At 44.8% G+C, this 26,819-nt stretch overlaps 1 protein-coding gene across 9 annotated transcripts in view; it reads right to left on the reverse strand.

The window, feature by feature from the left end:
• Positions 1 to 20,292, reverse strand: part of ABHD6 (abhydrolase domain containing 6, acylglycerol lipase) — a 43,559-nt gene extending 23,267 nt beyond the window's left edge. Inside the window, exons 1-4 of one of the 9 annotated variants that reach the window (XM_045529923.1) lie at positions 19,967 to 20,015; positions 16,162 to 16,280; positions 10,118 to 10,181; positions 2,583 to 2,726 (exon numbers count right to left, since the gene is read on the reverse strand). In XM_045529923.1, coding sequence (XP_045385879.1) covers positions 2,583 to 2,701 — 119 coding nt within the window. In that variant the 5' untranslated portion in view covers positions 2,702 to 2,726; positions 10,118 to 10,181; positions 16,162 to 16,280; positions 19,967 to 20,015. Of the gene's footprint in view, positions 1 to 2,582; positions 2,727 to 10,117; positions 10,182 to 12,414; positions 12,506 to 14,450; positions 14,548 to 16,161; positions 16,776 to 19,148; positions 19,266 to 19,752; positions 19,937 to 19,966 lie in introns of those variants that run through there. The other 8 variants (XM_045529922.1, XM_045529921.1, XM_045529917.1 and 5 more) reach the window with 8 other exon arrangements.
• Positions 20,293 to 26,819: the final 6,527 nt, after the last annotated feature.

Genomic DNA, 26,819 nt, shown 5'->3' on the forward strand with positions numbered 1-26,819 from the left:
GTTTGTTTTTTTTTTGTGTGTGTGTGTGTGTGTGGTATCTATTTGTTAATAAAAGTGAATTACTTGCTATGCAACATTATTCATAATAGCCAAAATGCAGAAGCAACCCAAGTGTTCATCAACAGATAAACGGATAGACAAAGTATGGCATAACCATACAACGGAATATTATCCAGCCGTGACAATGAATGAAGTACTGACACATGCTACAACATGGACAAACCCGGAAAACATTATGCTGAGTGAAAGAAATCAGACACAAAGGTCACACATTGTATGACCCCATTTATATGAAATGTCCATAATAGGAAAATCCAAAGAGATAGAAAGTAGATTGATTAAGGGTTGCCAGGGCACGAAGGAGGGAGAAACTGAGAGTGACCGCTACCACCTGGGGTTCCTTTGGGGTGATGCAGATGTTCAGAAATTAGATAGTAATTGCACAACACTGTGAATATATTAAAACCACTGAATGGCATACTTTAAAATGGTGAATTTTAACTTAATAAAAAAGTGAATTACTTGCTATGAACTTATTTTTCTCTTTAAAAAAATCAAATATCAGGCCGGGCGCGGTGGCTCACGCCTGTAATCCTAGCACTCTGGGAGGCCGAGGCAGGTGGATCGCTTGAGGTCAGGAGTTCGAGACCAGCCTGAGCAAGAGCGAGACCCTGTCTCTGCTAAAAATCAGAAAGAAATTATCTGGCCAGCTAAAAATATATATAGAAAAAATTAGCCGGGCATGGTGGCGCATGCCTATAGTCCCAGCTACTCGGGAGGCTGAGGCAGTAGGATTGCTTAAGCCCAGGAGTTTGAGGTTGCTGTGAGCTAGGCTGATGCCATGGCACTCACTCTAGCCCAGGTGACAAAGCGAGACTCTGTCTCAAAAAAAAAAAAAAAAAAAAAAAAATCAAATATCAGAATTACTCTAACACCCTGCCTCTGAAGGTCTTCTCCTCCACAACTCAAGGAACTTGGGGGTTGGGGGACTTTGCAGCACTGAGGCTGGTTTCTCCCTGAGGTGGGTGGAACCAGCCTTTATATAATCGCACCTCCATATGCAGCCGTATCCATGGTCATGGGCCATCTCAGTGAATTGCATTCTTGGCTTCAATTTGACTTAGTTAATAAAAAACGGCATTTGTGTGTGGAGGTCCATGATGCCTCAGCAGGGCCATGAGGAGGGACACACAACTCTGGCCTCTCCATGTTAGGGACCACCCAGGAGCTGTGGCCCCCAAATCACAAGAACCCCTGCTACCAGCACTGCAAGGGCAAAGGCGTTTAAGCGACTGGAGTCTCAGCTTTGTCAATGCAGAAGGTGGGTCCTGGGTGACCCCCTAAAGGGGTCACACACATTCCACAACCAGAGAGCGAGAACGAAAGATGCAAAGCTCCCTTCCACTCAATTAGCTTATTTTCAAGGATCAGAGCCTGGCTGGCAGGTGGAAAATTCCATGCTCCAGTGAAACAAAAGGCAGCCAGAAAAGAGGGCAGATAAAGGGCACCACAGCCTCCCTGCACTCTTCTCTCTGGGTGCAGAAGTGAGTTCTAACTCCTGGAAATCCCAGTTAAATCTCAATGGGCTTACCTACAGCACAGAGAGCAACCGGGCCAATTTCAGTATTCCCGTCACCAGGGGACACACACCACGGGGCAGGAGGGGTGGTTTTATTTGATAAATGGACAGTGGCATGAAAAGTCAGTGAAGCACATCCTGAGAAAGTCACTTCTCTTCAACTGTTAACTTTCTGATTCCCTCAAGGAGAAGGGATCTGCTCAGGGCTGCGACATCTTCCAGGCCTTTCTTACACTTTGTAACCAAGAGAAAGGAGACTCAAAGCCTTTGGTAGGCAACCGTATCTAGGCTAGAATTCAATGAGATTGTTTAATGCCATTGTGTTTATTTTTACTTTTAAAAATTAATTTGCTATTTCTGGCAAGTATGGCAAGCTTTCCACTTAAGGTTGTGATATTTATATCACTCTTTAGATAAATTGATTTAAGGTTTAAAAAAAGGTGACTCACTCTAAAGGAAATACAGAAGAAAAGGATAGGTGGTAAGTAGATAGGGCACAAATCATAAAGGTGGTATGAGAATGACGTATTTTGCAAACTTCTTTTCTTTTTGTCACTTTACTAATGAATACTTCTAGAACAACTCTAAAAGCATTCTGTCCTACATACGCCATCTCAATGGCCCTGTTCTTTCTAATTCATTTTTTAGTGACATCACTGCACCTGTCAGGACACCACAGGGTCAGAATCCAATGACCAAGAAAGTACCAAAGGAGTTCCCATAAACATGCATAATCCTCGCTTGAAGACAGAATCAGTGACGTTGGGAGTGTGGGTGGGCGAAGATGCTGCCAGAAACCTGAAAGAACTTACCTGGTGATAAAGCTACCACCAATGCCTCAAGAACATGCTCAAAATTCAAAAGAGGATGAGTGTCTTTTAACTTTTCTGTATGTTTGAAATAGTCTATGATAAAATGTTGAACGATAACAACAAAAGGGACAAGCAGAGAAGATGACAATATTATGCTAATCTTGCAAATGTCAATTACACAATTAGCTTACCAGTAATAGATTCTTATCAGTGCAGAAGGCCACAGGAGAAATGAGGCCACAAATGCCAGGATTGGGATGGCCAGCGTCCCGCCCGCAATCACAAACATGTTAACCACGTCAAGATCCATTCCGCTCTCTAAGGCTGGCTGACACCTGCAGGGACCGGAATGCAATGGTATTGAAACTCTGTCTTAAAAGGTGAAAAAGCAAAGGGCACAAGAAATGTGAAGGCCCAAGAATGAGGGTAAAGATCAGGAGGAAACCAAAGCAGGTAAGTGTTTTAAAAAACTAAACAGATATGACAACTAAATGTAATGAGGAATCCTTCAGGGGACCCTGGATTTAAACAAACAAACAAACAAACAAAACAAAGCTATAAAGAACATTGCTTGGACCAATGGAGAAATCTGAGTAAGGACTGGGTATTAGGTGTCAGATAATTGTACTATATCAGTGATAAAATTCTTGAGTGGGATGACGAAATTGTGGTTAGGTACGCACGTAGGAGAATGTCCTTCTTCTTAGGAGATGCCTGATAAAGTTTCAAGGGGTGAACTACAAGGGTATCTGCTACTCACTTTTAAAGCTTCAGAAGAGAAAGAGGAATGTGTGTATGCATGTGGGGAGGGGCAAGAGAGAAATAAACAAATATGGTAAAATGGTAACCACTGGGGGATCCAAGTGAAGGTTATATGGTGTTATCCTTTCAGTTTTTCTATAGGTGTGCAATTTTTAAAAATAAAAAGTTAGGGAGGACAGAGAACCTTAAAGAAATAAATGAAAAAATATACATATAGACATGAATGCTTGTATACATATAGAACATCATTGGAAGGGTATACAAGAAACTGGTAACAGGCGTTGCATCTAATGTAGGGAACTAGATAGCTACGTATCAGGGATAGACAGATTTCTCATTTTCAAATCTTTTAAGTTATTTGTCATGTAAATATATAACCTATTCAAAAATAAATAATACACAACAAAAAGTTGGTAGGGGGAGGACAAGCCAAAAAGGTCGTTTTCAGTTTACTTTCTGATGTCTTCCTAAAGACTCAAAAGACACATCTGAAGGCTAGCATGTGAGCCCCACGAGGGCAGGGTCCTGGTGTCCCCAGCACCAGGACTAGGGCCTGACACATAACAGGTGCTCTGGAAATCCTGGCTGAATCAGAAGCCCCACCCGTCCTGTCTGACGAGCTTACGATACAGCTCATTCTAGGACAGAATGAAAATTATTTCAAGGTCCATCCTCCTTCTCTCTGCTACAGACAACGACTGCCAAGACCTGTAAGCCCGTGTGGCCCTCTGCCTTGAGTCTCAGCCACCTGTGCCGAGTGTGCAAGATTCACCAAACATAAAATAGGTTTCTTCAAAGAAAAAGCATTAACATCTAACAAATCATGGCTTTCCTTACGTTTCCGGTGAACTGGAGAGATCTCTCCCATGTAACTCTATTAACTGACACATAATTCAATTTTAAAGCAAATTAATGACAGCACAGCATGACCTCATAACCATTAAGCACAAGGGTCAGCAAACTTTTTCTGTAAAGGGCCAGATGATAAATATTTTAGCACTGTGGGCCACAGTCTCTGTCCCAACTACTCAATCTGCTGTTGTAGTGAGAAAGCAGCCGCAGACAGCAAGTAATGTATGAGTGTGGCTGTGTTGCAATAGAACTTTACAAAACTAGGCTGTGGGCCCCATTTGCCCTGCAGGCTGTAATTTGCCAACCCTTGATACAGCACATCAACCCTGTCAAATAGGCAAGGTGGATGTTTTATCCCCTATTTTATAGATAGAGGAAACTACGGCTCAGAGAAGTTAAGTAACTTTTTTTTTTTTTTGAGACAGGGTCTTATTCTGTCGCCCACACTGGAGTGCAGTGGTGTCATCACAGCTCACTACAGCCTCAAACTCCTGGGCTCGAGCGATCCTCCTGCTTCAGCCTCCCAAGTAGCTGGGACTACAGGCACACGACACTATACCCAGCTAATTTTTCCATTTTTTGGAGAGTTGGGGTCTTGCTGTTGCTCAGACTGGTCTCAAACTCCTGGCCTCAAGCAATCCTCCTGCCTTGGGCTCCCAGAGTGCTAGGATTATAGGCTGAGCCTCCAAGCCCAGCCGAAGTTAAGTAACTTGCTCAAGGTCACCCAGCTGGTAGAGTCATGATTACAAAACAGGTTTCTGACTCGGACCCAACCCCTTTGCACCAAGCCCTAGCTTGTCTAATTTTTTTCAAATGGCCTTCCCTCAATCTTTGTAACCTCTTTGCTGTTAGGTACCTATACTTATCATCCCTGATTTCTCCATGAAGATGTGAGCTCCCCATCTCTCTAAGAGGTTTGGCCAAACAAGCCCCTCACACTCTGTAGGGGGAGACATGCATAGGTAGGAGACAGGTGTATCAAATGGCTCTTTTCAGTTATACACACACACTCTATCTGGGTACAATCCTGAGTCTACAGTGATGAAAGGTGCACTGTCTTTGTTTCTGATTCAACTTGCCCTCTCAGTTTCTTAGTCATGGTAAGCAATTTTCCCAGCACCCGTAAATCACTGGCCTGTTTCTCCTTCCAGAACCAGAGCTCCTTGAGGGTAGGGACAATCATGTATGTTCTTTTTCAGTGGCTAATATAGCATAGGATGCAAATAAGGTACAAATAAATTAATGAAAAGCAAAGTTACAAAATGGGCTCAATTCTGTTTAATTTCTTTGAGGGACAACTATTCCCAATGACACTGTAAGAGACCTAACATTTTCCCGCTTTCAGTAATTGCAAAACTCCCTGGAGGAGTCACCTATTTAATGCTGGGTACAATTTACCCTGCTACAAGCCCTCACCATCATGGGGTAAGCAAATTAATCAGAGTGAAGGGGACTTTTACCAATCTGTTTGAACATCATGGATCATGAATGAGTTGATAAAAGATAGGAACTGTCAGCTTCAAGAAGACTTAAAAGCTGCTCAGGGGCTGGACGCAGTGGCTCATGCCTATAATTTTATCACTTTGGGAGGCTGAGGCAGGAGGATCACTGAGGCCAGGAGTTTGAGAGCAGCTTGAGCAAGAGTGAGACCCTGTCTCTACAAAAAAAAAATAGAAAAATTAGCCAGACATGGTGGCCTGTGCCTGTTGTCCCAAATACTCGGGAGGCTGAGGCAGGAGGATCACTTGAGCCCAGGAGTTTGAGGTTGCAGTGAGCTATGATGTCATCACTGCACTCCAGCCCAGGTGACGCAGTGAGACCGTGTTTAAAAAAAAAAAAAAGGAATAATCTTATATAGGTAGTGGCATGGATGAATCTCAAAAATAGACATGAAAGACTATTGCTTTATGATAAATTTTTACTGTGGCACTTGTTCTTAAAAAAAAAAAACAAAAAAAACTGCTAAGAGCCACTGTGAAGTCTGATTCCTGAGTGGCAGAACGTTAATTACATGATGTGCCTTTGGACTAGGAATTAGAACACTTATAACACATATCACAGACTCTGACTCTGGAGATGGTAGCCCTGAAGTGCAGGTGTGATCTTAAAATAAGCCCTTGGTGTTTTGCCAGTGCCAGCCATGGATGCCACGGTCACCTTCGGGGAAGGTTTCATCCAGCTCTAGTTTCCATTTAACGGCAGAATAAAGTCTTCCATAAGGAGCTATTGAAGACCACGATCAAGTTAGCAAGGCTTGGGCATACTACAGAGAACCCTGCACACGTTCCCTGACAAGCTCAAATAAACCCAGGTCCTCACTGAAGAAACTTCAATGCTTTCTGAATTTTCTATACAGATAAAGAGTAGACAGTTATTCCCACCTCGGCAACGTCCTTTATTTCACAACGGACTTGCCTCAGCCTTCCTTTAAAAAGGCAGCTCCCTTGCCCTGCCGTTTATTTATAGAATACTCTACATACCCAGGGGGGTGGCTAGAGACAGAAAAAACTGAAGCCTTATGAACCAGGAACCAACAATGACCAAAAATCAGAAAATCAACTATGGGGTATAACGTGGGGTTTCCCAAAGTACAGGGCCCATACAACCAGTAGTTTGCAAGATGACTTTAGCCAGTAGGAGAATACTAAATAATACTTCAGTGAGTACACAGCATTAGACAGCACCAACATACATATTAAGAAAGTCACTTCTTTTCATTTCTTTTTCAGTCCTGCTCATGTCAAAGACAAACTCTCAGGATGGTGGTGTTGAAGAGCTCTCTAACCCCTGGGCCTCCTGCAGGCAAAAGTATCCTGCTAGCTAATGACATTGTTTCTTTTTATTTTTATGGACAATTTTAATTTATGGTAGGGAAGCCAATTAATTTTAAAAATAAATTTAAGTTAGAAGGAATCAATTTGAAGAAAAATGCTAAGTAGGTGATAGATGGATCTGGCAAAAATTGCGACAATGGTACGTGGACGGCTGCTACTGAGGGACAAATGCATGTGACAGGGGTGGGGGGTCCCAGCTGGCTCCCTCCAGCCTGGCTCGTGCACACGTCAGCTGTGAGACTTCGGTTTCCTCATCTATCAAATGAGAACATTCAATCAAATCGTCTCTTCTGTTCTTGTCTACTCTGGTGGCTTAAACGTTTCTGAAATTATGCCAGGCAATTAAAGAGCAGGATTTGGCTTGCCCCCACGTTATCTTGTTCCCTGTTGTATTTCCCAGAACCTAAAACATTACCTGGCAAAGACTTGGTGCTTGATGTTTATCACCAGACTGAATACATTGAAAAAGAAAAACATACTCCTTTTATATCTCTGTCATGTAAAGTGAGGCACCCCAGGGTTAAAGACAGTGATTTCAGTGGCCCTGCAGCAGGTAACCTCAGGAAGGAGAGCAGGCCTCACATCCCAGACAGGCTCTTCTGCCACCTGTCAACACCCAAGCTGCGCATTTGGGGGCTTTTATTTCTGAACACAGGGGCAAAGATTAATTGGATGAGGAATTCATCAGTGGATCCAGGTAAACACTGCATCAGGAAAATGAAATTTAGTCCCGGGCTAGGAGTAAGGCACAAAAGACATTTCACAATGTGTTTTAATGTTCCCATTGATTTTGAAATCTCGGGATCTTGAGCTCTAATACCTTAACCTTCAGAGTATAAAGCAAAATCTAAGAATAAACAGAATGTAAAACATTTCCATAGGATCTTGTCCTTCTCTGGACATCTATCTATATTCCATCAAACTTGACAAACAAGTCCTGGTCCCTCCAAAATAATAATGATTATCATAACAACAGCAACAACAATATTAACTATGACAACCCTCACCATGGGCAAAGACATAAGAGCAAGCAGCTCCATCTACTAAGTAACTTCTCCATGCCAGGCCTCCTGTAGACGGTTCACACACATCCTGTCACTTTCTCTCTCACAATATTATGAAATAGGAAGCACTTCTCCCATTTTAAAGATGGAAAAACCAAGGCTTAAATAAGTTAACAAGGTCACCTGATTAGTAAGTGGCATGACCTGAATTTCAACCCAATCCTGTAGGTGTCCCTAGTTCATGCTACCTTTGCTTTCTCTCAATGCTTTCTGTAGCAGATAGGCCGTGTGCATCAGTTATGTACAAGGCACAGAGTACCATGTTCCCATTGACATTCTTCATACTTCTTTAGAACTGCTTTAACAGCAAGTAACATGATAACAACTTTACAAGTTACCAGTTGGCTTATTAACCTTATTACTGCTGGTGTATTTTTAAAACTATCCAGTGCTGCTTATAATTTTTTTCTTTAATTCTGCAATAGGAAAATTCTTCCCACAGTATTTTCTGCTGGGAAAACACTATGTTCTTGAAATCTGAATATAAGACCCCAGCTGTTAAATAGTGTTGCATCTAACCTACCCTGATCTTTGAAACTGATTCCTTGAAACTATCACTAATGATTAACAGCTAAAAATGACACAACGAAGAAAATATTCTCTTGTATGGAAGCCCCAGGATTGATGAGATAGAATAATTTGAGAAATAGGCCATTCTAACTCCTTGTCATATATACATCTTCTCCATCACAGAGGAAAATCATGCTGAAATTTCCAAGTAAGTGGTTAAGTTTGCCTAGTCATCTCTACAAGTGTGGCCCAGGGCCCAGGATTACCATCCATGGGGTGCTCACCTCTGCCTTCCTGGCCATATTGTCTGCCCCTCACTCTGACTGAACCCATTCCTCCTCTGCACTTTCCTCCAAGGCCAGGCTATGAGCACACCTGGTTTGCGTCCCATGATGCTCTCCCCACTGTCTCCCCTGGATACTCCCATGATCCTCTCCACTGGATATTCCCATAATGCTCTCCCCACCCTCTCCTTACCTACATCCTCCACCACTCCCTCCTATAAGGGAATTTGAAAATCAACATACCTAACAAGACCTCTTTCCAGCCTTTCCCAAAAGCCTGCTTGACCACCCCATGATCCCAAAGGTCCTACAATGTCTCAGACATGTCTCTCCTCGCTTCTCCTGACTCACTGATTTCTGCCAAGTAATCACGTCAGTCTGGCCTCCTAGATGCCCATGCATCTTTCTTTCACTTTATTTCTTGCTCACTGCTCCTGTTACGCAAGGGTAGAGAGGTACCAGCACCAGAGTCAACTTGTCCAAGTCTAGCCAAACTGTGCTGCTTGATAATGGCGATTTAAATTTAAATTAATTAAAGCTAAAGAAAATTCAAAATTCAGTTCTTCACTTACACCAGCCACATTTCAAGGGTTTGACAGCCACATGTGGATAGGAGCTACCATATTAGCCAGCACAGCGTAGGGGGTTACAGCCCTGAAAGCTTCTTGTAACAAATCCCTTAGGCCAGTTTGGTTGAACATTTACTAGGAAAATAGAGTGGGAAGAAAAATTCCCACCAGGTGAGTCAGACCACAGCCCTCAGCCACCACACTGGGTCCATGTCCTCATGTCCCCTTCCTCCCATTTCTGTAGAGGTTGCTCTTTCACACCCCAGATTCCTTCCACCACCAGCTCTCAGGGGAATCTTCCTAATATACATTAGGGATTAGGCTACACCAGTCTAATGTCCACCAAATAAAATGTGAACTCTGACCACCCCATATGGTCCCAACTCAATTGCCTAGTGATTCCTATGTCTTTGTCTGCATCCCAGATAACCAGTTCCCTGCCCCCATGCGAACCCCACACAGCCTCCTGCTGTCCCCTGTGTGTGGAGCACTCCCATGCCTGGCTGCCTGATGAACTCCTCTCTGCCTTCAGGGCTGGTTCAAGTGTCACATTCCCCAGGAAAGCATCGTGGTCCCATAGGCCCATGCCTTCTACACTCCCTTCAAATTTAAAGCCCTGCTCCTGGCATAGTCTTTGAGAACTATTTTTAGGGGGCTCTTTTTGTGTGTATCAGACCTTTGAAACCCCTCAGGTACCCAACCCCTTCCCATCTGACCTACTGCACCAGAGAAATCACCCTCCACAGGTTGGCCTGCAGAGAGGTGGGGGATTGCTGACAGCAGCAGTTCTGGTCTCATTAAGGGCTGCCTTTTTCTGGGTAATCTGTGGTGTTAAAAAAATCCATACTCACTCTTTAAAGAGCACAGCCTTCTTTCCCAACTGCTACTGGCTCGGCAGAAGCTGAAAAGGAGATTCTGGAATCACAAGAAATAAAATGACAAAGCATTAAATCAACACAGGCAAAGTACAAATCTCCTGTGGCTTTATAGCATGCCTTTTGTTCAGGTCATCTCCCCCAATTAAGTAAATGTGCACAAAGGGCAGGGCATCTCAGATAATACGCCAGGCCTGGGAAGGGGTGAAGGAGATCAGAGAAGAAATGAGTGGGCAGTATGGGATGTGCTGCAAGATAGTTAAAGCTCTCCTCCTCCACCTGGGATGGAGGATTTACCTAGACACTGCATTCAGAAAGGAAGGGAGGAAAGGCAGCCACCGGTGGGCAAGTGAGGATAATATTGCTACTAGAATGACAGCAAACAAGGGGTGGCATCACTCAAAAATCGGGCTGGGCAAAAGCAGGGGCACACTGGCAAAGGCTTGGCAGCAGAATCAGAGGCCAGGCAAAGGAAACGGAACTAGCAAGGCCCCTGAGCTGTGTCAGATGCATCAAAGAGTTAAACATAAAAAATAAAACCATAAAAAAATGAAAGTTCTAGAAGAAAACATGAGGACTCTGTTTTAAAATATCTCCATGGGAAAAGGCTTTCTAAGTAAGGTATAGAACCTAGAGGCTATAATAAAAAGAGTACTAATTGCATAAAAATATTTTTAAATGTCTGCATGGAAAGAGACATCATAAACAAGATTAAAATTTCTTAATACATATCAGAGGCAACAGACTAATACTAATTTCCTTAATGTGTAAAGGGTTCCTACAAGTCAGGAAAAAAACCAGCAAAATATAATAGAAAAATAAGCAAATGATCTAAACAGATAATTTACCAGAAAGGAAATAGAAATGACTCAAACATATAAAATGATGCTCAATCTCATTTACAATAAGAGACATGCAAATTAAATCTACAGGGTGATGGTAATCTTTCTTTACCATACTGGAAAAGAACAAAAAGTTTAATGACAGACTGTGTTGCTGAGACTATGGAGAAATAGAAGCTCTCATGTCATCTACCAATTTACATTCCCATCAACAAACTCTACAGATGGCAATTTGGCAAAATCTGTGGCCATGTAAAATGCACATAACCCTTGACCTAGTGATCTTCTTTTCATTTTTTAGGAATTTATCTGTTTATGTCTGAAGATGTGTGAAAATATGTTTGTACAAGGTTATTACGAAATAACTTATAATGGCAAATGACTGGAAATAATTCAAGTGCTCACTTATACGGACCTGTTAAGTAAATCAAGGTATAGCTTTATAAAGGAATATTATATATAGCCATTAAATACAAATAAAAGTTAAATATAAGCCATTAAAATAATGAGACAGTACTATTTATCCCTGTGGGTAATGACCTCCAAGGTACATTAAGCATGGAACAGAAGACAGTGGCTAAAATACACACCTCTAGCATTAAAAAAGAGAGAGAGAGAAAATATATATGTTATGCTTATATGTGTGTGAAATCTTTCTGGATGGTTACACAAGAAATTGGTATCACGGTTGCACTGGGAAGGGGAACGAACTGGGGCGCTGGGGACAGAGATGAGAGGCAGACTTTTCACCGATACCTTTTGTACCTTTTGAATTGCATATATAAAGTTTTTTCTAATTAGTTAATTAAAAACTATAATATATAAACGTAAATAAAATGGTTTATCCTGTACTGCCTGATATAGTAGCCACTAGTCACATGCAGCTGTTTAAACTTAAATTAATTAAAATTAACTAAAATTTACAATTCAGTTCCTCAGCCACACTAGCCACATTGCAAGCGCTCCACGGCCACACGTAGCCTGTGGCTACCATATTGGACAGCAAAAATATAGCACATTTTCATCATCACAACAAGTTCTATCGGCCAGTCCTGGACTTGTACTAGTTCAAAAGCCCCATTAGAGACAGCGACCAAACCTGAACTGTTTCTCCTGATAAGGGAAGAAATATGAATGTGAATGCCGTTGGGATGAAAATCCCTCTATCTCTACACCCCAGCTAGGTCACCCAGCTGCCTGTTATCCGTGATTGGGGGACGACTATCCCATGTGACTGTCCAAAGGTTAAGCCTGCTTGGTAAGAACTTTAGTCCTTAAGGCTCAAAATCCAGCACTGTATGATAGAAGATGATAAGAATTTAAATTTTTAAAATGATAAACATTCTTATCATTCCACGCTAGAACCACACAACCTACAGTCCAGAAACCACAAATTCTTATCTCCTTTGTGGTTCTGGGAGAGGTACTTACTGGTTAAAGGGTTCACTCTCTCCTGCTTTGTACCAACTGGTTCCCCAGGTGGGTTCTTGTTCAAGAACCAGCCCGGCCCACAGCCCCTCCCTGCTTCTGCCACCCGGGCAGCACTGTAGGCAGGAGAATTCAGCCCAGCCAGGCTGATGCTGCGGGTGGAGGATTACAGAGAAGCAGAAAGCCCTGTCGGGCTACTCAATCCCCTGGAGAAGTGACAGCCAGAGGAGGCACAGGCAGGCAGGTCAGCCGGGGGCTCAGTTGGAAGGTAGGAGCCTTGTGTATCCTACAGCATAGCTTTTGAAAAATCACATTGGCCAAGAAGCAAGGCAATGAAACACGTCACACCTGCCCTGACTGAGCCCAGCACCTTGAAAACCTCAGCCTCTTGGGTCAAGATGTGGGCTGTGGCGATAGTCTGAAATAACCACCTGCTCAAAATCATGTTTAAAACAAGACAGCTCTACAGAAATACAAGCCAGTCTCCTGCTGGACTAAATAGGAGCCCAAAGCTACCTGATCCTTTACCTCCAAGAAGTCCAAAGTCTTCAGGCTTTAGCAGAGCCCACAAGAAGCTTTTATGCAAACACTTCTCTCTGAATTAGTGTAAGCACAAGCACCGTCATCAGCCCAGGTCACCCCTCAAACGTAAAGTGCTAGAAAGAGCATCATTTAAGTCACTATCTTCCATATGACTGAAAGGAATGAAATATCCCCCTCTCGGTGTGCTATAGCAAGAGGGCAGAAACAGAACCTCAGCACCCAAACATGTTCTCCCGTTGCCCAAACCTGCACCCCTCGATAAAGGGAAAAGCAAGGAGATTAAAGAGGGATTTGTCATTTCTAAAGGAGGTGAAGCTGGTCTACAGTACTTTGTGACTGCAGGAACAAAGCTGAAGTTAAACAAAAAAGGAGCCTTGTTAATAAACAGCAGCAGGTTTTAACAGGACACGATTTTGGGCTCCCGGCACAAACTCCAGTAATTAGGGCCCTTTGTGAGCCGATCTCCACCTTCTTTCCAGCCAGAATCTTCTCCCCGGGGATCTCAGTAACTCAGGAAAATGAGCACCAGGAAAAGGAATGTGGTGAAGCCCCATTCGAAATTTCAAGAGTAAAACACAGTTTTGTTTGGAACTTTATCCAAACAAATAAAACAAAAATCAAATCTATTTTAAAAGCAATAGCAAATACTAAACAGAATTTAGGTTATAACTACAGCTCTGTACTAATTCTTAAAACAAAGAATACATCTCGTGTAGATTGTTCTATAGTACGGTGAGTCCTTCTAATTAACATTTGGTCATCACGGTGCCATCATAGAGGCCGTTTTTGCAAAAATATGGTATAGCTTCAAGGTCCTTTCAATGCTTAGATTTTCAAGTCTCTCCCCTAAAGGAGTGTTCATCCCTTCTCTTCATCCATTGTTGACAGGTCTCACATCGCCAGACCCTATTATTGCCTTGACATGTCATTCAAGCAGTTCACTTTGATTTCATGAAAAACTGCCTCTCTTATAAGAGCTGCAATTTTATTTTCACTGTTTATCTTGTATTTGCAAAACATCTGACAACCTGGGAGACCAAGGAACAAAATATGGATGCCCCTGGAGCCTGGCTGGCCACCGAGATTGGAAACAGAGAGAGGGATGATAGAGTGGGACCTAATTTTGCACATGGCAAGTCCATTAATGAGTATTTTCCTGTTACGATAGCTTCTGCTTCCCATCCACAACCTGGAAACTGTGAGGAATCGGATACTAGATAGGCCAATAATCTGACCTTCTCCTGACTGTACCCACGCTGGCTTTCTGATTTTGTCCATTTTTCCCACTCTCACTACCTGCAAGACACCCTCTACCTACTCCATCTTCTCCTTTAAAAATCTTTCTGGCAGAGCTAGAAGTTATCTCTTTCAGTTAAGCTTTCCTCAACCCCCTTATTAACCTCTGCTTCACCCTCCATGCTCTGGAGTATTTGGTCTGAATACTTCCCTCTCATGACATTTGGGATTTGTGCCTTATAAGGAGAAGACTGCTGTACCTTCCACTAGCCTGCAAGCTCCTCGGAGACAAGTCGGACCACATCTTTGCATCTGTCATAGCACTTGGCAGGCACTTGGTAAATACCAAATGATAAGCTGGAAAATCAAAATACAGGTGACTGCTCAGACTGAGAAGAAACAGTCCCTGCAGCCACCAAGAGCCTCAGGTGACGTCATGAACCAATAAGGCTGCCCACCCGTGTCAACGCAGTACATTCCTTCACTCTGCTCCTTACGGCCACCAACTAAATGAACATTCCTCATCAGAGCAGCATAGTGTTCGAGGTTCTAGTTCAGCTGGATTCCAGAGAGGTTAAGCAAGCTGCCCAATGTCACACAGTTTTCTCTTCCTCTTCCCCAAGCCATCAGTGGCTCACAGTGGCCCTCAGCATGATATGGAAGACCACATAGGATTTGGTGGCTGCCCATGTCTCAAGTGTCTTTTGTTGTCACTCCCCCATCACCCCCTCTACTTTTTCTCAGAATGATCGGCAATCCCCAGACATGTCATGCTCTTCTACACCTCCAGGCCTCTGGCACACATGCTCCCCTCTCCTGGGCACACCTAGTCTCCCTTTCGCCTAGTGAGCTCCAGCTCATCCTACAAGTCTTGGCTATTAAGGCATTACCCCTACCCGCAAATGCTCCTCTGAGGGTTCAGTTTTGCAGTTCGATACTTGGGTTCAAATTTCTGCCTGGCCACTGATCAGATATGTAACTGTGGCAAGTCACTTAACCTCATAGAACTTCAGTGTGGGGATGAAATGAGACGATGCAAGGAAACTGTTCAACACAGTGACTAGCAGGTACTAAGTGCTTACTCTGCACAGCTAGGATCTTGTCTCACTCCCAGGCAGTTAGGCAGTCCTGCCTGTCACCCTGTAGTGGCACTGCTCAGGTCTACTCAGATGCTTGAGTAGTCTGTGGGCAGGATCTGTACTGCCATCTTTATACTCTAAGAGTCTAGCCCATAGCTAGACTTTATTGCATGTAAGCTTTGAATCCTTTTCCGGGTATATCACAAGGCAAATGCTCAATGCTAACAGCCAAACAGCCAGAGCTTCTGGAAAAATGCCTAAAAGCAAAGGCTGCTGTTACTTTAGGTAATTATTTAACATGAAGAGAATCCCAAACTACAGCAGAAGAACCTCTGCGCACACCTTCCCAAGTATTGCCCTGCTCCCCTGAATCAGCAGTTTCCTTGGTGCAGCACCAGAGAGCACCACGGAGGTCTATGACAGACCCCCAGGTGCATCCAACCACAGGCAGCAATACCCTACAAGGCCTCTGGGATTGAAAAGCCTGGAATATGATCCAGAGGGTTTCTGAGGGTCTGATTTAGGAGAATACCTTGATCTTCTTTGAGGAGGTAACTATACCCAAGGTCAGAAAGGACTTTAATGCTGTGAAAATCATGTCCAGATCAGAGTTGCTCAACTGTGGCACGAGTGATGTTGGAGGCCGTGTAATCCGTTGTTGTGGGGGCTGTCCTGTGTATTGCAGGATGTTTAGCAGCACCCCTGGCCTTTACCACTGGATGCTACCCACAAGTTGCGACAACCAAAAATATCTCCGGATACTGGACAAATGTCCCCTGGGGGACAAAGCTGTCTCTGGCTGAGAATTCTTCTAGAAGAAATAAGCCCACTCAACTCAAATCCTTGTCTTATGACTGTGGTAAATCAGTGAGGAACATTTTTAGCTACTCACTAAAACTATCTCGAAACACCGTCTTCCAGTCTTCAGGTATCCTTGTTCATTTGTTGGAGGTCACAGTCTTGAAGGCAGTTGTTCTCAAGTCTGGCTGTACATTAGAATTCCCTGGGGAACTTAAAAAAAAAAAAAAAACCAACTTCCTGGGCCCCACTCCTAGAGATTCAGATTCAGTTGTTCTGCGGCAGAGCTCAGGCGTGGGTTTTTTGTTTTGTTTTGAGTTCCCTGGGTGGTTGCAACCCACAGCTGGGGCAGAAAAGCACCGCCCTGAAACACTGCGTTTGATTCTACTCTCTCCCCCACCCTCTGACACTGGCAGTGGGAACAGCCAGTGAGTCAGGCAGCCAAAATGCGGCTAAGGGGATTTATTAACTTCCCATTCTTGACAATGAAACACCCCCTGCACATTCCGTTTCTGGGCCTGCAGATGACTTGCCAGAAAGAATGGCACTTAACCCCATCACCAAGCACTTTCCCATGGCCTTATTCATCTAAACAGTGCCCTCCCAAAGAACTTTCTGCAAAGGCGAAAATGTTCTCTATCTGCTCTGTCCGATACAGTAGCCACTGGCCAATGTGCCTACTGAGCCCTTAAAATGTGAAAAACCGAATTTTGAATTTTATGTTATTTTAATTAATTTGAATTTGAATACCCACATGTGGCTCATGGGCACTGTACTGGAAAGCACAAATAGTGTTTCTGTCCCTACAGGGCTATAGAAATAAAGACAAGTCTGCTAAAGTCCACAGAAATGTGAAATTTACAAAAACATTTATCTTAAGATATCTAAACTCAACAGCCTTTAAATTATCAAGTGGAATCCTAACTTATTCAAATTAAGACTCAATTAGGAGAAATTTTAAAATAAATTTTTTTCAACTTGCAGAACTAGCTTCCTGGCCTATTCCAAACACTTAGCTTTGAAGGGGACATCCCTGCCCCTTTTCTTTTGAACACTCTTCATGGTAATAATTGAGCTGGTCACCAAAATCACCAGGAGTTTGATAAAGAATAAGATATAGTGTGCTGGGTGTGGTGGCGTGTGCCTGTAGTCCCAGCTACTCTCAGTTGGCTGAGGTGGGAGGATTGCTTGAGCCCAAGAGTTCCAGGCCAGCCTGAGCAACATAATAAGATCATATTTCTAAAAAATAAAAAAAAAGAATATGACATAGTGAAGCTGATTTCCACCCAGCTACTTGCTAGCCTAGTAGGATAAAACACTTGCCCTTGCTTTTCTTCCTCCAAACCCAGATACGATCTTTGATTTAACCTCTTGCCCCCAGGATAGTCCTAAACCAACACACATTGCAAACCAAGGTCATCTCTAAGTTTCATCTCATGAAACTAGAATCAAGTTTCATGATTACTTCCAACTGCACAAACTGCATTCCCACAATTACTCTAAGTGTGCGGATCCTCACAGAACTCAAAGTTCACACATTTTAAAAGCTAAAAAAAAAAATAGTTGCTTAGCCCACCTCTGAGTCCACGTGAGCCATTTATTAATGATTTAGTATTTTTCCAGTAATTCAAAGTAGTGGTCAGCTAATAGCTGGTGCTTTCTGAGTGCTTACCACATGCTAGGTCCCAAGCATTATTTATCTAAGTATTATTTACTACTGCCCTCTAAAACAGGTACTATCAACAGAAGTTGAGGCCCAGAGAGGTTGGGGAACTTGCCCATGGCCACACAGATAGAAAGTAGTAGAGGTGAGATTTGGACCCAAGTCTGTCTGATTTTCTGGTGGAAATCCTTTGAGTTATGAACAAAAACAAATATGTGGTTACAATGTTAGGTACAAGGCTGAGCCATTCTCCCTGGGATCAGACTACAGCTCAATAAATGGTTTCTTACTGCAGAAACCACCCCATCTCCCCATAGACCTGTGTCTCTGTCTTAGGGCTTGACCAGGACAGAGAAGGGAAAGAGGGACCTTGGTTCTGCCAGCACAATTACATCCAAGAGGACAAGGCAGTAGAACTTTCCAAATGCCATCACAGGGGTGGGAGGTAGTGAGATCCAGCTATAGGATCCCAGGGGAGAAAGGAAAAGCTTTCACTAGGGTGCAGGGGAGAAATCAAGGGAGTGTTCCTGGAGGGAGCAGCTGAGCTGGACCTACCGGACCTACAGGGTAGGTAAGATTCAGACATCAGAGATTCCAGGCAGAGCATTCCTGGAGGAGAAAACAGCACAAGGAAAGGCAGCAGTGAGGAAGAAGTGTGTTCACTGGCCTGGGCTACAGCAAAGGCAGCAGGGGGCGGGGTGGTGGTCAGGATGCAGAGCGGGGAGGGGCAGGGTCTCCAGGGACCTAAGCCAGGGTAGCAGAGGGAGCCCAGGAAGTACCCAATTAACCACCCCAAGGACTTGTTTTGCATCCCAGCCCTTTCTAGCCGTGTGGCCTTGAGCAAGTCCCTTCTCCTTTCTGGGCCTCAGTCTCTTCCAGTAGGGCACTAAAGGCCCCTTGCTGGTCTGTGAATCTAATTTTAGAAAAATAAACTGGTGCTAGGAATGCAGGTTATTCGTTTCTCTTATTTCTACTTTTTCTATACTATGAAATCTTGAGAATTTATTTGTTAAAATTGGGTAAAAAGTCTATTGGTTCCGAGTGGGGACTCTGAGGTCAGAATCAATGCACGTCCTGAGAAGGGACCACCTCTGGAAGCCTCACATTTCTCCTCTGAGAAATGGGGACAGGAATGATACCTACCTCAGGGGGCTGTTGGGGGAAGTGGGCAGGTAATTATTTTAAGGGGCTTTGAACAAGGCCTGGCACCCAGTACTTGCTCATTCTATGTCAGCTATTATTAATTATAAACTATTTAAAGCTCCTAGCCGGGTGGAGCCAGCCTTTAGGGATTTCTGAGCAGGTGAGAGGGGAAGACAAATGCTGGCCTCCAAGTCCCCGTTTGGGTAGGACCCTCCTCTAATTCCTCTTCTTAACCATCCAGCTTCTAGGGCGAAAAAAGGGCTCAAAGTACTTACTCCCTGGATGCACAGCCTCTAGACCCTCTGGCACCCTCTTCCTCCCCACAAGCCTCACTCTGTCAACTTAGTTGAACCTGTAGGTTCAAGGGTGCAGATCTTGACCGTGCTCTGCCCTGCAGCCGGCGTTACACAATCCGCATTTCTAAGGGAGCCCGGAAGCCCGATTCCGCGGAGGCGGCGTGGGAGGATGGCAGGGTTGCCGGCGGCCACCAGGCAGTCAGGGTGGCTGGACAGCACACTGACCCGAGGGCTCCGGGGAGGAGGGGGCGCAAGGGCGCGGGAACTGGGGCAGGCTGGGGTAGGGGGAGCCGAATGGCTGCTGGGGGTGGTATTAGCGGAGAGACATCTTGGGAGATGCAGTCATGGGGGCGACGCGGGGAAGGTGACAAGGAGCATAATGCTGTATGGGAGGACGAGCTGCAGCCCTTCTCCACCAAGTGGGAGAAGGAGGGTGCAGAAGCCCCGCAACCACCCGGGAACTGGGAGGGGCGCACAGGGACTGCTCGGGTGCGGGGCACGGGGAGGCGGAGTAGCAAGAGGGCGCAGGTCGCCGACCCGCCCTCCCTCTGTCCCCGGGCTTAAGGAGACTAGCAGCGCGGACCTGGGAAGCGGGGGTGCCGGGGTTCGGGCATCTCAGACCTATCCAGGCGCTGAAGCGGGATAACGGAGTGGAAAGAGGTGCCGGTCCCGCACTCGTCTTCACCCGGTGCGCCGCTTAGGGGGAGGCCAGGCTGCCGGACTCAGCAAGCGGGTAGGTCACGAAGCCACTGGGGGTGCCCCCGCCCCCCGTTCCGGGCCGCCCCGGCCCCGCTCACCTGACCGGCCTCAACCGCCGGGCTGCCGCCGCCGGAGCCCGCCCCCGGCCTCGCTGCCCAGCCCCCGGCTCGGCCCGGCCGCAGCGCGCTCAGCTCCGGGGGCCGGCTCCGCTCGACTCCCTTAAAGGCGCAGCGCACGGGCTGGCGTCCTCCGACAGAAAAGCCGCCCCGCCCGCACCCGGCCCCCGCGCTGTCCCTGGTCGCCGCGTTCTGTTTTGGGGTCTCCCGGGCGCTTATCCCCAGCTCCTCCGCACCCTGGACTCACAGCCCTAAACCCGGAGGGTAAAGTTAGTATCCTGCACAATCCGACCCCAGCAACCCGCCTCCAAGCACCCGGGAGCCCAGGCCAGAGCACAAGCGCCTAGTGTGTTCCCCAGAGCAGAAGCCAATCATCCCGGCCCCGCCCGCGCCCCAAGAGCGCACGGTGGGGCGGGGCGTGAGGGGAGGACGTCGCAAGCCAAAGAGCCGCGATCCCATAGTACGAGGTCAGAATTCTTTGGAGCATTGTTAAATTTACTGAGCACCTACTATGTGCCTGGCGCTGCTGGGCATTGCGTCTACCAAAGTGACTCAGGATCTCTGCCCCTAAAGGGCCTGGAGAGAAAGAAAGGGACAGAAACGGGTTCGCAAGCAAGCAAAGGGACACCTCTTTACATCAGCTGTCTCATTTGAGCCTGTGAGGTCGACACTGTCATTGGCTTCCTTTCTTAGAAGAAACTGAGGCTCAGAGAGGTGAGGGGCTTGTGCAGGGGCTCATCCCAGAGTCCCACTGAAAGACAGAACTGGGAGTTCCAACCCAGGATCTTCCATCTCCAAAGCTATGGGCATCCAGAAAGGCCTTCAGCCACCACTAGTTATTAATATATCCCCAATACGATCGTTTCCTACTTTTAGGAGCAGTTAAACCTCAGCTTGGCCTAGCTATTCATTCCTGTTTTACATGTCTCAATTGTGCTGTCACTTCCTCCTGGAAGCCTTCCCTAAGCCCTCTTTGGGCTCACACTGCACTGTGGGCTTCTTCCATCAAACCACATATTCATTCATATAACGAATATTTACTGAGCACATGCTAGGTGCCTTCATGGCAGTCAGATCTTCCTGCTGCACTGAGTTCTTGGCTTGCTTATCAGTCTCCCACTCCAGACATTGGGGTCCAAGGCCCAGCAGGGCTCTTTTGGCCATTTGAATCTACCACAAAGGCAGCCTCCAGGCCTGAACCCACCAAGCCCTCTGGGCTGGTGGAGGCTGGCTGAGTTGGGCAGGTCCTGAGTTTTAATTTTTTTTTAATTACAAAAAATTTCTTTTGTAAAGATGGCCAAGGCTGGTCTCAAACTCCTGACCTCAAGCAATCCTCCTGCCTTAAGCCTCCCAAAGTGTTGGGATTAGAGGCATGAGCCACCATGCTCAGCCCAGGTCCCGAGTTTTAGAGTGGGACATGGACAAGAAGCCCCAGAGAAGTGGCAAAGGCATGTCTCTGAGGCCACTGGTGACCCCTCACACCTGTAAAGACTGCCTTGTCAGGGCAGCTGCAATTCACCTGGAGTCTGGGACAATCTTTCTGGCTTGGAAGCATCTTCCTTTACTTTATTGGCAATGTCATCACTCAGACTTCAAAGGCTGCATTTGACTCACTTCAGGGAACTAGTTTCAGTAGCAATTTACTCATCAAAGGGTGGGTTGCTCAGTCCTACCTCTCTGGCCTTATTTCTGCTCATGGCCAAACTTTAAACTTGCCAAGCCAGCTGTCCACCAAGATGCCCAGAGCAGGCCCAAAGAGGCAGCAAGAAATAAGACTGACCTGCTTTTTAATCCCCACGGGCCACTTATTGGCCCTGCAACCTTGGGCTCAGGGAGTATTCACCAAAACAAGAGTTGAGGGGCTGAATAAATGAATAAACAATGAAATTGGGCCGGGCGCGGTGGCTCACACCTGTAATCCTAGCACTCTGGGAGGCAGAGGCCGGTGGATCATTTGAGCTCAGGAGTTCGAAACTAGCCTGAGCAAGAGCGAGACCCCCATCTCTACTAAAAAAAAAAAAATAGAAAGAAATTATATGGACAACTAAAAATATATATAGAAAAAATTAGCCGGGCATGGTGGCGCATGCCTGTAATCCCAGCTACTCAGGAGGCTGAGACAGAAGGATCGCTTGAGCCCAGGAGTTTGAGGTTGCTGTGAGCTAGGCTGACGCCACAGCACTCACTCTAGGCTGGGCAACAGTGAGACTCTGTCAAAAAAAAAAAAAAAAACCAATGAAATTGATGAATGACTTCCTGGAAAGCCCCAGCCTGGAAGCTATCAATAAATTTTACCTGGTATATTTGAAAACAATTGTCCTTTAGTTTTTAAATTTTCCCTCTCCAAAACCTTAAAAATGGGTAGTTCATCAGTTTTGTTTTGGTTTTTTAAACTCATAGCCCATGACCCCAGGGGCCCCCAAGAGTCTGCAGTTTCTATATCCTGAGGGGTTTTTTCCCTCAGAGTTTTATATTTCAAAATACCTAGTTGAGCCCCAGGTGGGAGTCATATCCTGGATGTCTGTCCCTTACCTGATGACTGACAGGAGAGAAGCCTTATTAGCCCCAGTTTTATAATGAAGCCAAGGCGGCAAGAGGAGATGAGGGAACTCACCTCTGGTCCCTCCCTGAGTCAGCGATCCCCCTGAGCACTGTCACTGAGAAATCAGGGGTAGGTGGGAGGCCAGGGAGCAGTCCCAGGGGCCTCCTACTTTCCAGATGGCACCTTTAGTCATCCCAAATAGAAACTCATCATCTGATAGGCCTCACCCCAGCATTAGCAAAGAGTTTTGAAACCTCTCCCCTGCCAGCATGTGCAACAGGCTGCGCCAGACTTCGCCCTGCCACGAAGTCTCCTGGATTCAGCAGCACATCAGTCAGAACTGAATGGTGTATACGGTTGCCACTGTTTAACATACACTTATTACCTGCAGGGGCTGGCCATCAGATCACTTAGTCTTCCCAACCACGCTATGAGATGTACTAACCCACTTTACAGATGGAAGCACTGAGGCACAGAAGGGTTAACTCCTTTGCTCAAGATCCCATGGCCGGCACATAGTAGGGCCAGCAGAGGAGTCACTCATTCATTTATTCATCAAACATTACTGAGAACCTACTACATGCCAGATACTCTCTGGATGAATAAAGACACACTTCTTGCCTTTAAGGACTTGGAGTCTATTTACAATAAGAAAATATTAGAGGGGCCAGGCGAGGTGGCTCACGCCTGTAATCCTAGCACTCTGGGAAGCCTAGGCGGGAGGATCCCTTGAGGTCAGGAGTTCAAGATCAGCCTGAGCAAGAGCGAGACCCTGTCTCTATTAAAAAACAAAAAAATGAGCCGGGTGTGGTGGTGTGCTCCCATAGTCCCAGCTACTTGGGAGGCTGAAGCAGGAGGATTGCTTGAGCCCAGCAGTTGGAGGTTGTAGTGAGCTATGATGACACAACCACTGCACTCTACCCCGGGTGACAGCAAAACTGTCTCAAAAAAAAAAAAATAGAAACTATTCAATCAGGGAATCACACACAAACTTTGATGGAATTACACAAAGGCCATGTCAGCACATGGAAATGTGTGTAGGAGAAAATCACAAGATACCATATATGTACACACGTGCCAGCTGGGCAGCACCCCTGGGCTAATGGGCCAATTGCATGATCCACTCCCCAAGCTTTTACTATGTGGCAACTCTGAGCCAACCACTGAGCCCTCTGTCCAGTCTGCAACTCCAATGTCACCACCTTGCGGCAGCCTTACCTGATTATCCAGGCAAAATTAATTGTTCCATCATCCACACCTCTGCAGCACATTGTACATGACGATATCTTTATTCATTTAGTCATGATGAGTAGCACAGAACAGACAATTAGTAATTAGCTACCATGTGTTGAGCTTTTCCTGTGTGCCTCACCTTATGCTCAATGCTTTATATGCATTATCTCACTGAATCCGCCCATCGACTCTATGAGGTGGGTACTATTATTAGCCCTATTTTGCAGTTGATGACATTTTTGAGGCTCAGAGAGGTTAAATAACCTACCAAAGGTCACACAGCTTGTTAGTGATACTGCCAGAATCTAAACAAATTTGTGTATGTCTGAACACAAAATCCATACTCTAACCACTAAGCTACCTGCTGCCTTACAAGTAATGGAATTAAATATGAAAGATATGACAAAGCCTCACCTTAGAAGAGCTTGGACCCAGAAATCTATGAAATAGTAACACTTTTAGGCCCCAAACCATCTTTTCATATGTTTCAAAAGATTGCTTATTCATTTATTTGTGAATTAAATTTTTATTGAGCATTTACTTATGCATAGGACTCACGCTATAGAAGATGCAATTTAACTCCTTCCTTCAAGGAGAACAGTCTAGCCAGGCATGGTGGCCAGTAGTCCCAGCTACTCAGGAGGCTAGGTGAGAGGATTGCTTGAAGTCAGGAGTTCAGGACCAGCCTGGGCAACATAGGGAGACCCTATCTTTAAAAAAATTTTTTTTTAATTTTTTAAAAAGGAAGAACAGTCTAAATTATATACACTTTAAAAAAAGAGCATCAACAGTTATAGTAATAAGAATGTATCACAAGACAAGTAACATAAGTCTACATATGTCATATGTAGGACATGATCAAAACAAGAAGGACTCAATGATCAGGAAGTTCTAAAATTATAATTCTTATCGTATTGATTCATTTGTTGAAAATTCCAGTTGAGCCCAGCACTGGGCAGGAGAATATCCTGATGGGAAGGAGAGAGGACTCTGAGAGAGCAGGGTGACTGCACGTGCAGCACTCTGATAAACTCAGCCTTTCCAAGCCCCTGAATAGAAGCTGGAAGGTGCTATAACTTGGAGACAGTTTGTTTGTCTCCACCAAATCTCATGAGGAAATTTGATCCCTAATGTTGGAGGTGGGGCCTAAGGGAGGTTTCTGGGTCATGGTGACAGATACCTCATGAATAGATTAATGCCCTCTCTGGGGGAGGGGCAGTGAGTTCTCACTCTATTAGTTTCTGTGACAGCTGGCTGTTTCAAAGAGCCTGGCACCTCACCCCTCGCTCTTGCTCCCTCTCTGCATGAGCCTAATCCCCTTTGCTTCTGCTGTGACTGGAAGCAGCCCCAGGCTCTCATCAGATGCCCAATCTCAAACCTTCCAGCCAGCACAATCATGAGCCAAAATAAACCTTTTTTCTTTATAAATTACCCAGTCTCAGGTATTCCTTTATAGCAACACAGACCAAGACAGAAGGTGATGGAAAATTTCTAAGTGATTAATATGGACCTTTAACAAGAGGCAAGGCAGACTAAAACCCAGAATGGTTGAGACTCAAATGTGAAAGACAGAAAAAGGTTAATTTAAATCCAGATTAGGAACAAGAAGATAAATAAAAAAGGAACTGAGCATATGGAATGTTAACAAATGGCAGAGGGAAAGCCAAACTCCCAGTGTCCTGCTTCACTTCATCTTCATCATGGAGAGAGAGCTTCCACTTAGTCAGGGTAGAACATCACAGGGAGGGAAATTGAGCTCCGGATAGGAAGAAAAGATAGGGAGAGAGCACCTTAAAATTTAAATTAGTTCAAGTTACCAGATCAAGAGAAATTACTGCCCAGAGTCCCAAAAGGATATTTAGGTATGATCTCAAAACCTTATTCGGTGATCTTCAAGAAATTATGCTAGAAAACTAATGCTAGAAGACTAAGACTTATGCTAGAATGAGGATCCCATTTCAAATGAAAGAGAAAGATTGATACACAAATCTAGAGACCAAGAGGTATTGTGTTAATTTCTAGCAAAGTTCTGCACCTGATTATTAAATTGAAACAAAAGAGGTAAGTCCTAAGAATGCATACAGGTTCACTGTGAATAAACACACCGAAGGAACAATTTTTCACAGTTACTAGCATAAATAAATCTAGAGATTGTTATAGGAAATCGTATACAAAACCTTGACTATGCTTTGGACAAAGCATTTTATGATCTGTTTATAGGCAAAATGAAGAAATCTAGACTTCAAAATATCACAGTTAAGTGGATTCACAGAAAGCTAAACAATAGTGGCCAAATTTTGTTTAATCTGACAGTAAGAGACTGGAAGCAATTTTCTAATGGAGTGCTCCAGTTCTCAGTCCTTGAAATTTAAAAAAAAAAATTAGATGATCATAAATCCAGACTTCTCATCAAATTTTGAATCAAACAAACCTGGGAAGAAAATTAGGATTCAAAATTGTTTCAATAATTTGGAATATGCCAAAAACATTATGGTGCAATTTAACAGTCCCACCTTTAACCTTTTAAAATTCAAATTGCAGCTCAGCATATGGTAGACCAGATGCACCCTTCTCAAAACGCCTCTATTCTAGATAAAAAAGATTCTGTTGTGTGTTGTTGAGCAGAAAGTGTATCAAATTAAGAGTAAGAGTTGGGGGCAATGAGTAACAAATGTGAAATGCAAGGTTGTTCTGAGACCAAATATATATATCATGCCCATAAACAATACTGGGAGACTAAACCTTGGCCAGCTGTAACTTGGAGCTGAACTTGAGAGTTCCATGTTTAACGAGGACCCTCAAGAGTATAGTGCTGTCAGGTGGGCAGCATTCCTTCACTCCAAACACATACAAAGAAGGATGCTCTCTGTAAAAGAGCGTCCAGGATTCTCACAGATCACAATTAACCACATAGGAGCTTATTAAAACAAGCCAGACACAAAAGAGCAGATACTGTATGAGTTTGCTTAACAAAGATCAAAAACAAGAACTACTCTACAGTGTTAAAAATTAGAAAAGTGATTACCTTTGAGGGGGAAATGCCTGGAAGGGGGCACGAGG

This window comes from Lemur catta, chromosome 18 (assembly GCF_020740605.2).
Source record: "Lemur catta isolate mLemCat1 chromosome 18, mLemCat1.pri, whole genome shotgun sequence".
NCBI lineage: Eukaryota > Metazoa > Chordata > Mammalia > Primates > Lemuridae > Lemur > Lemur catta.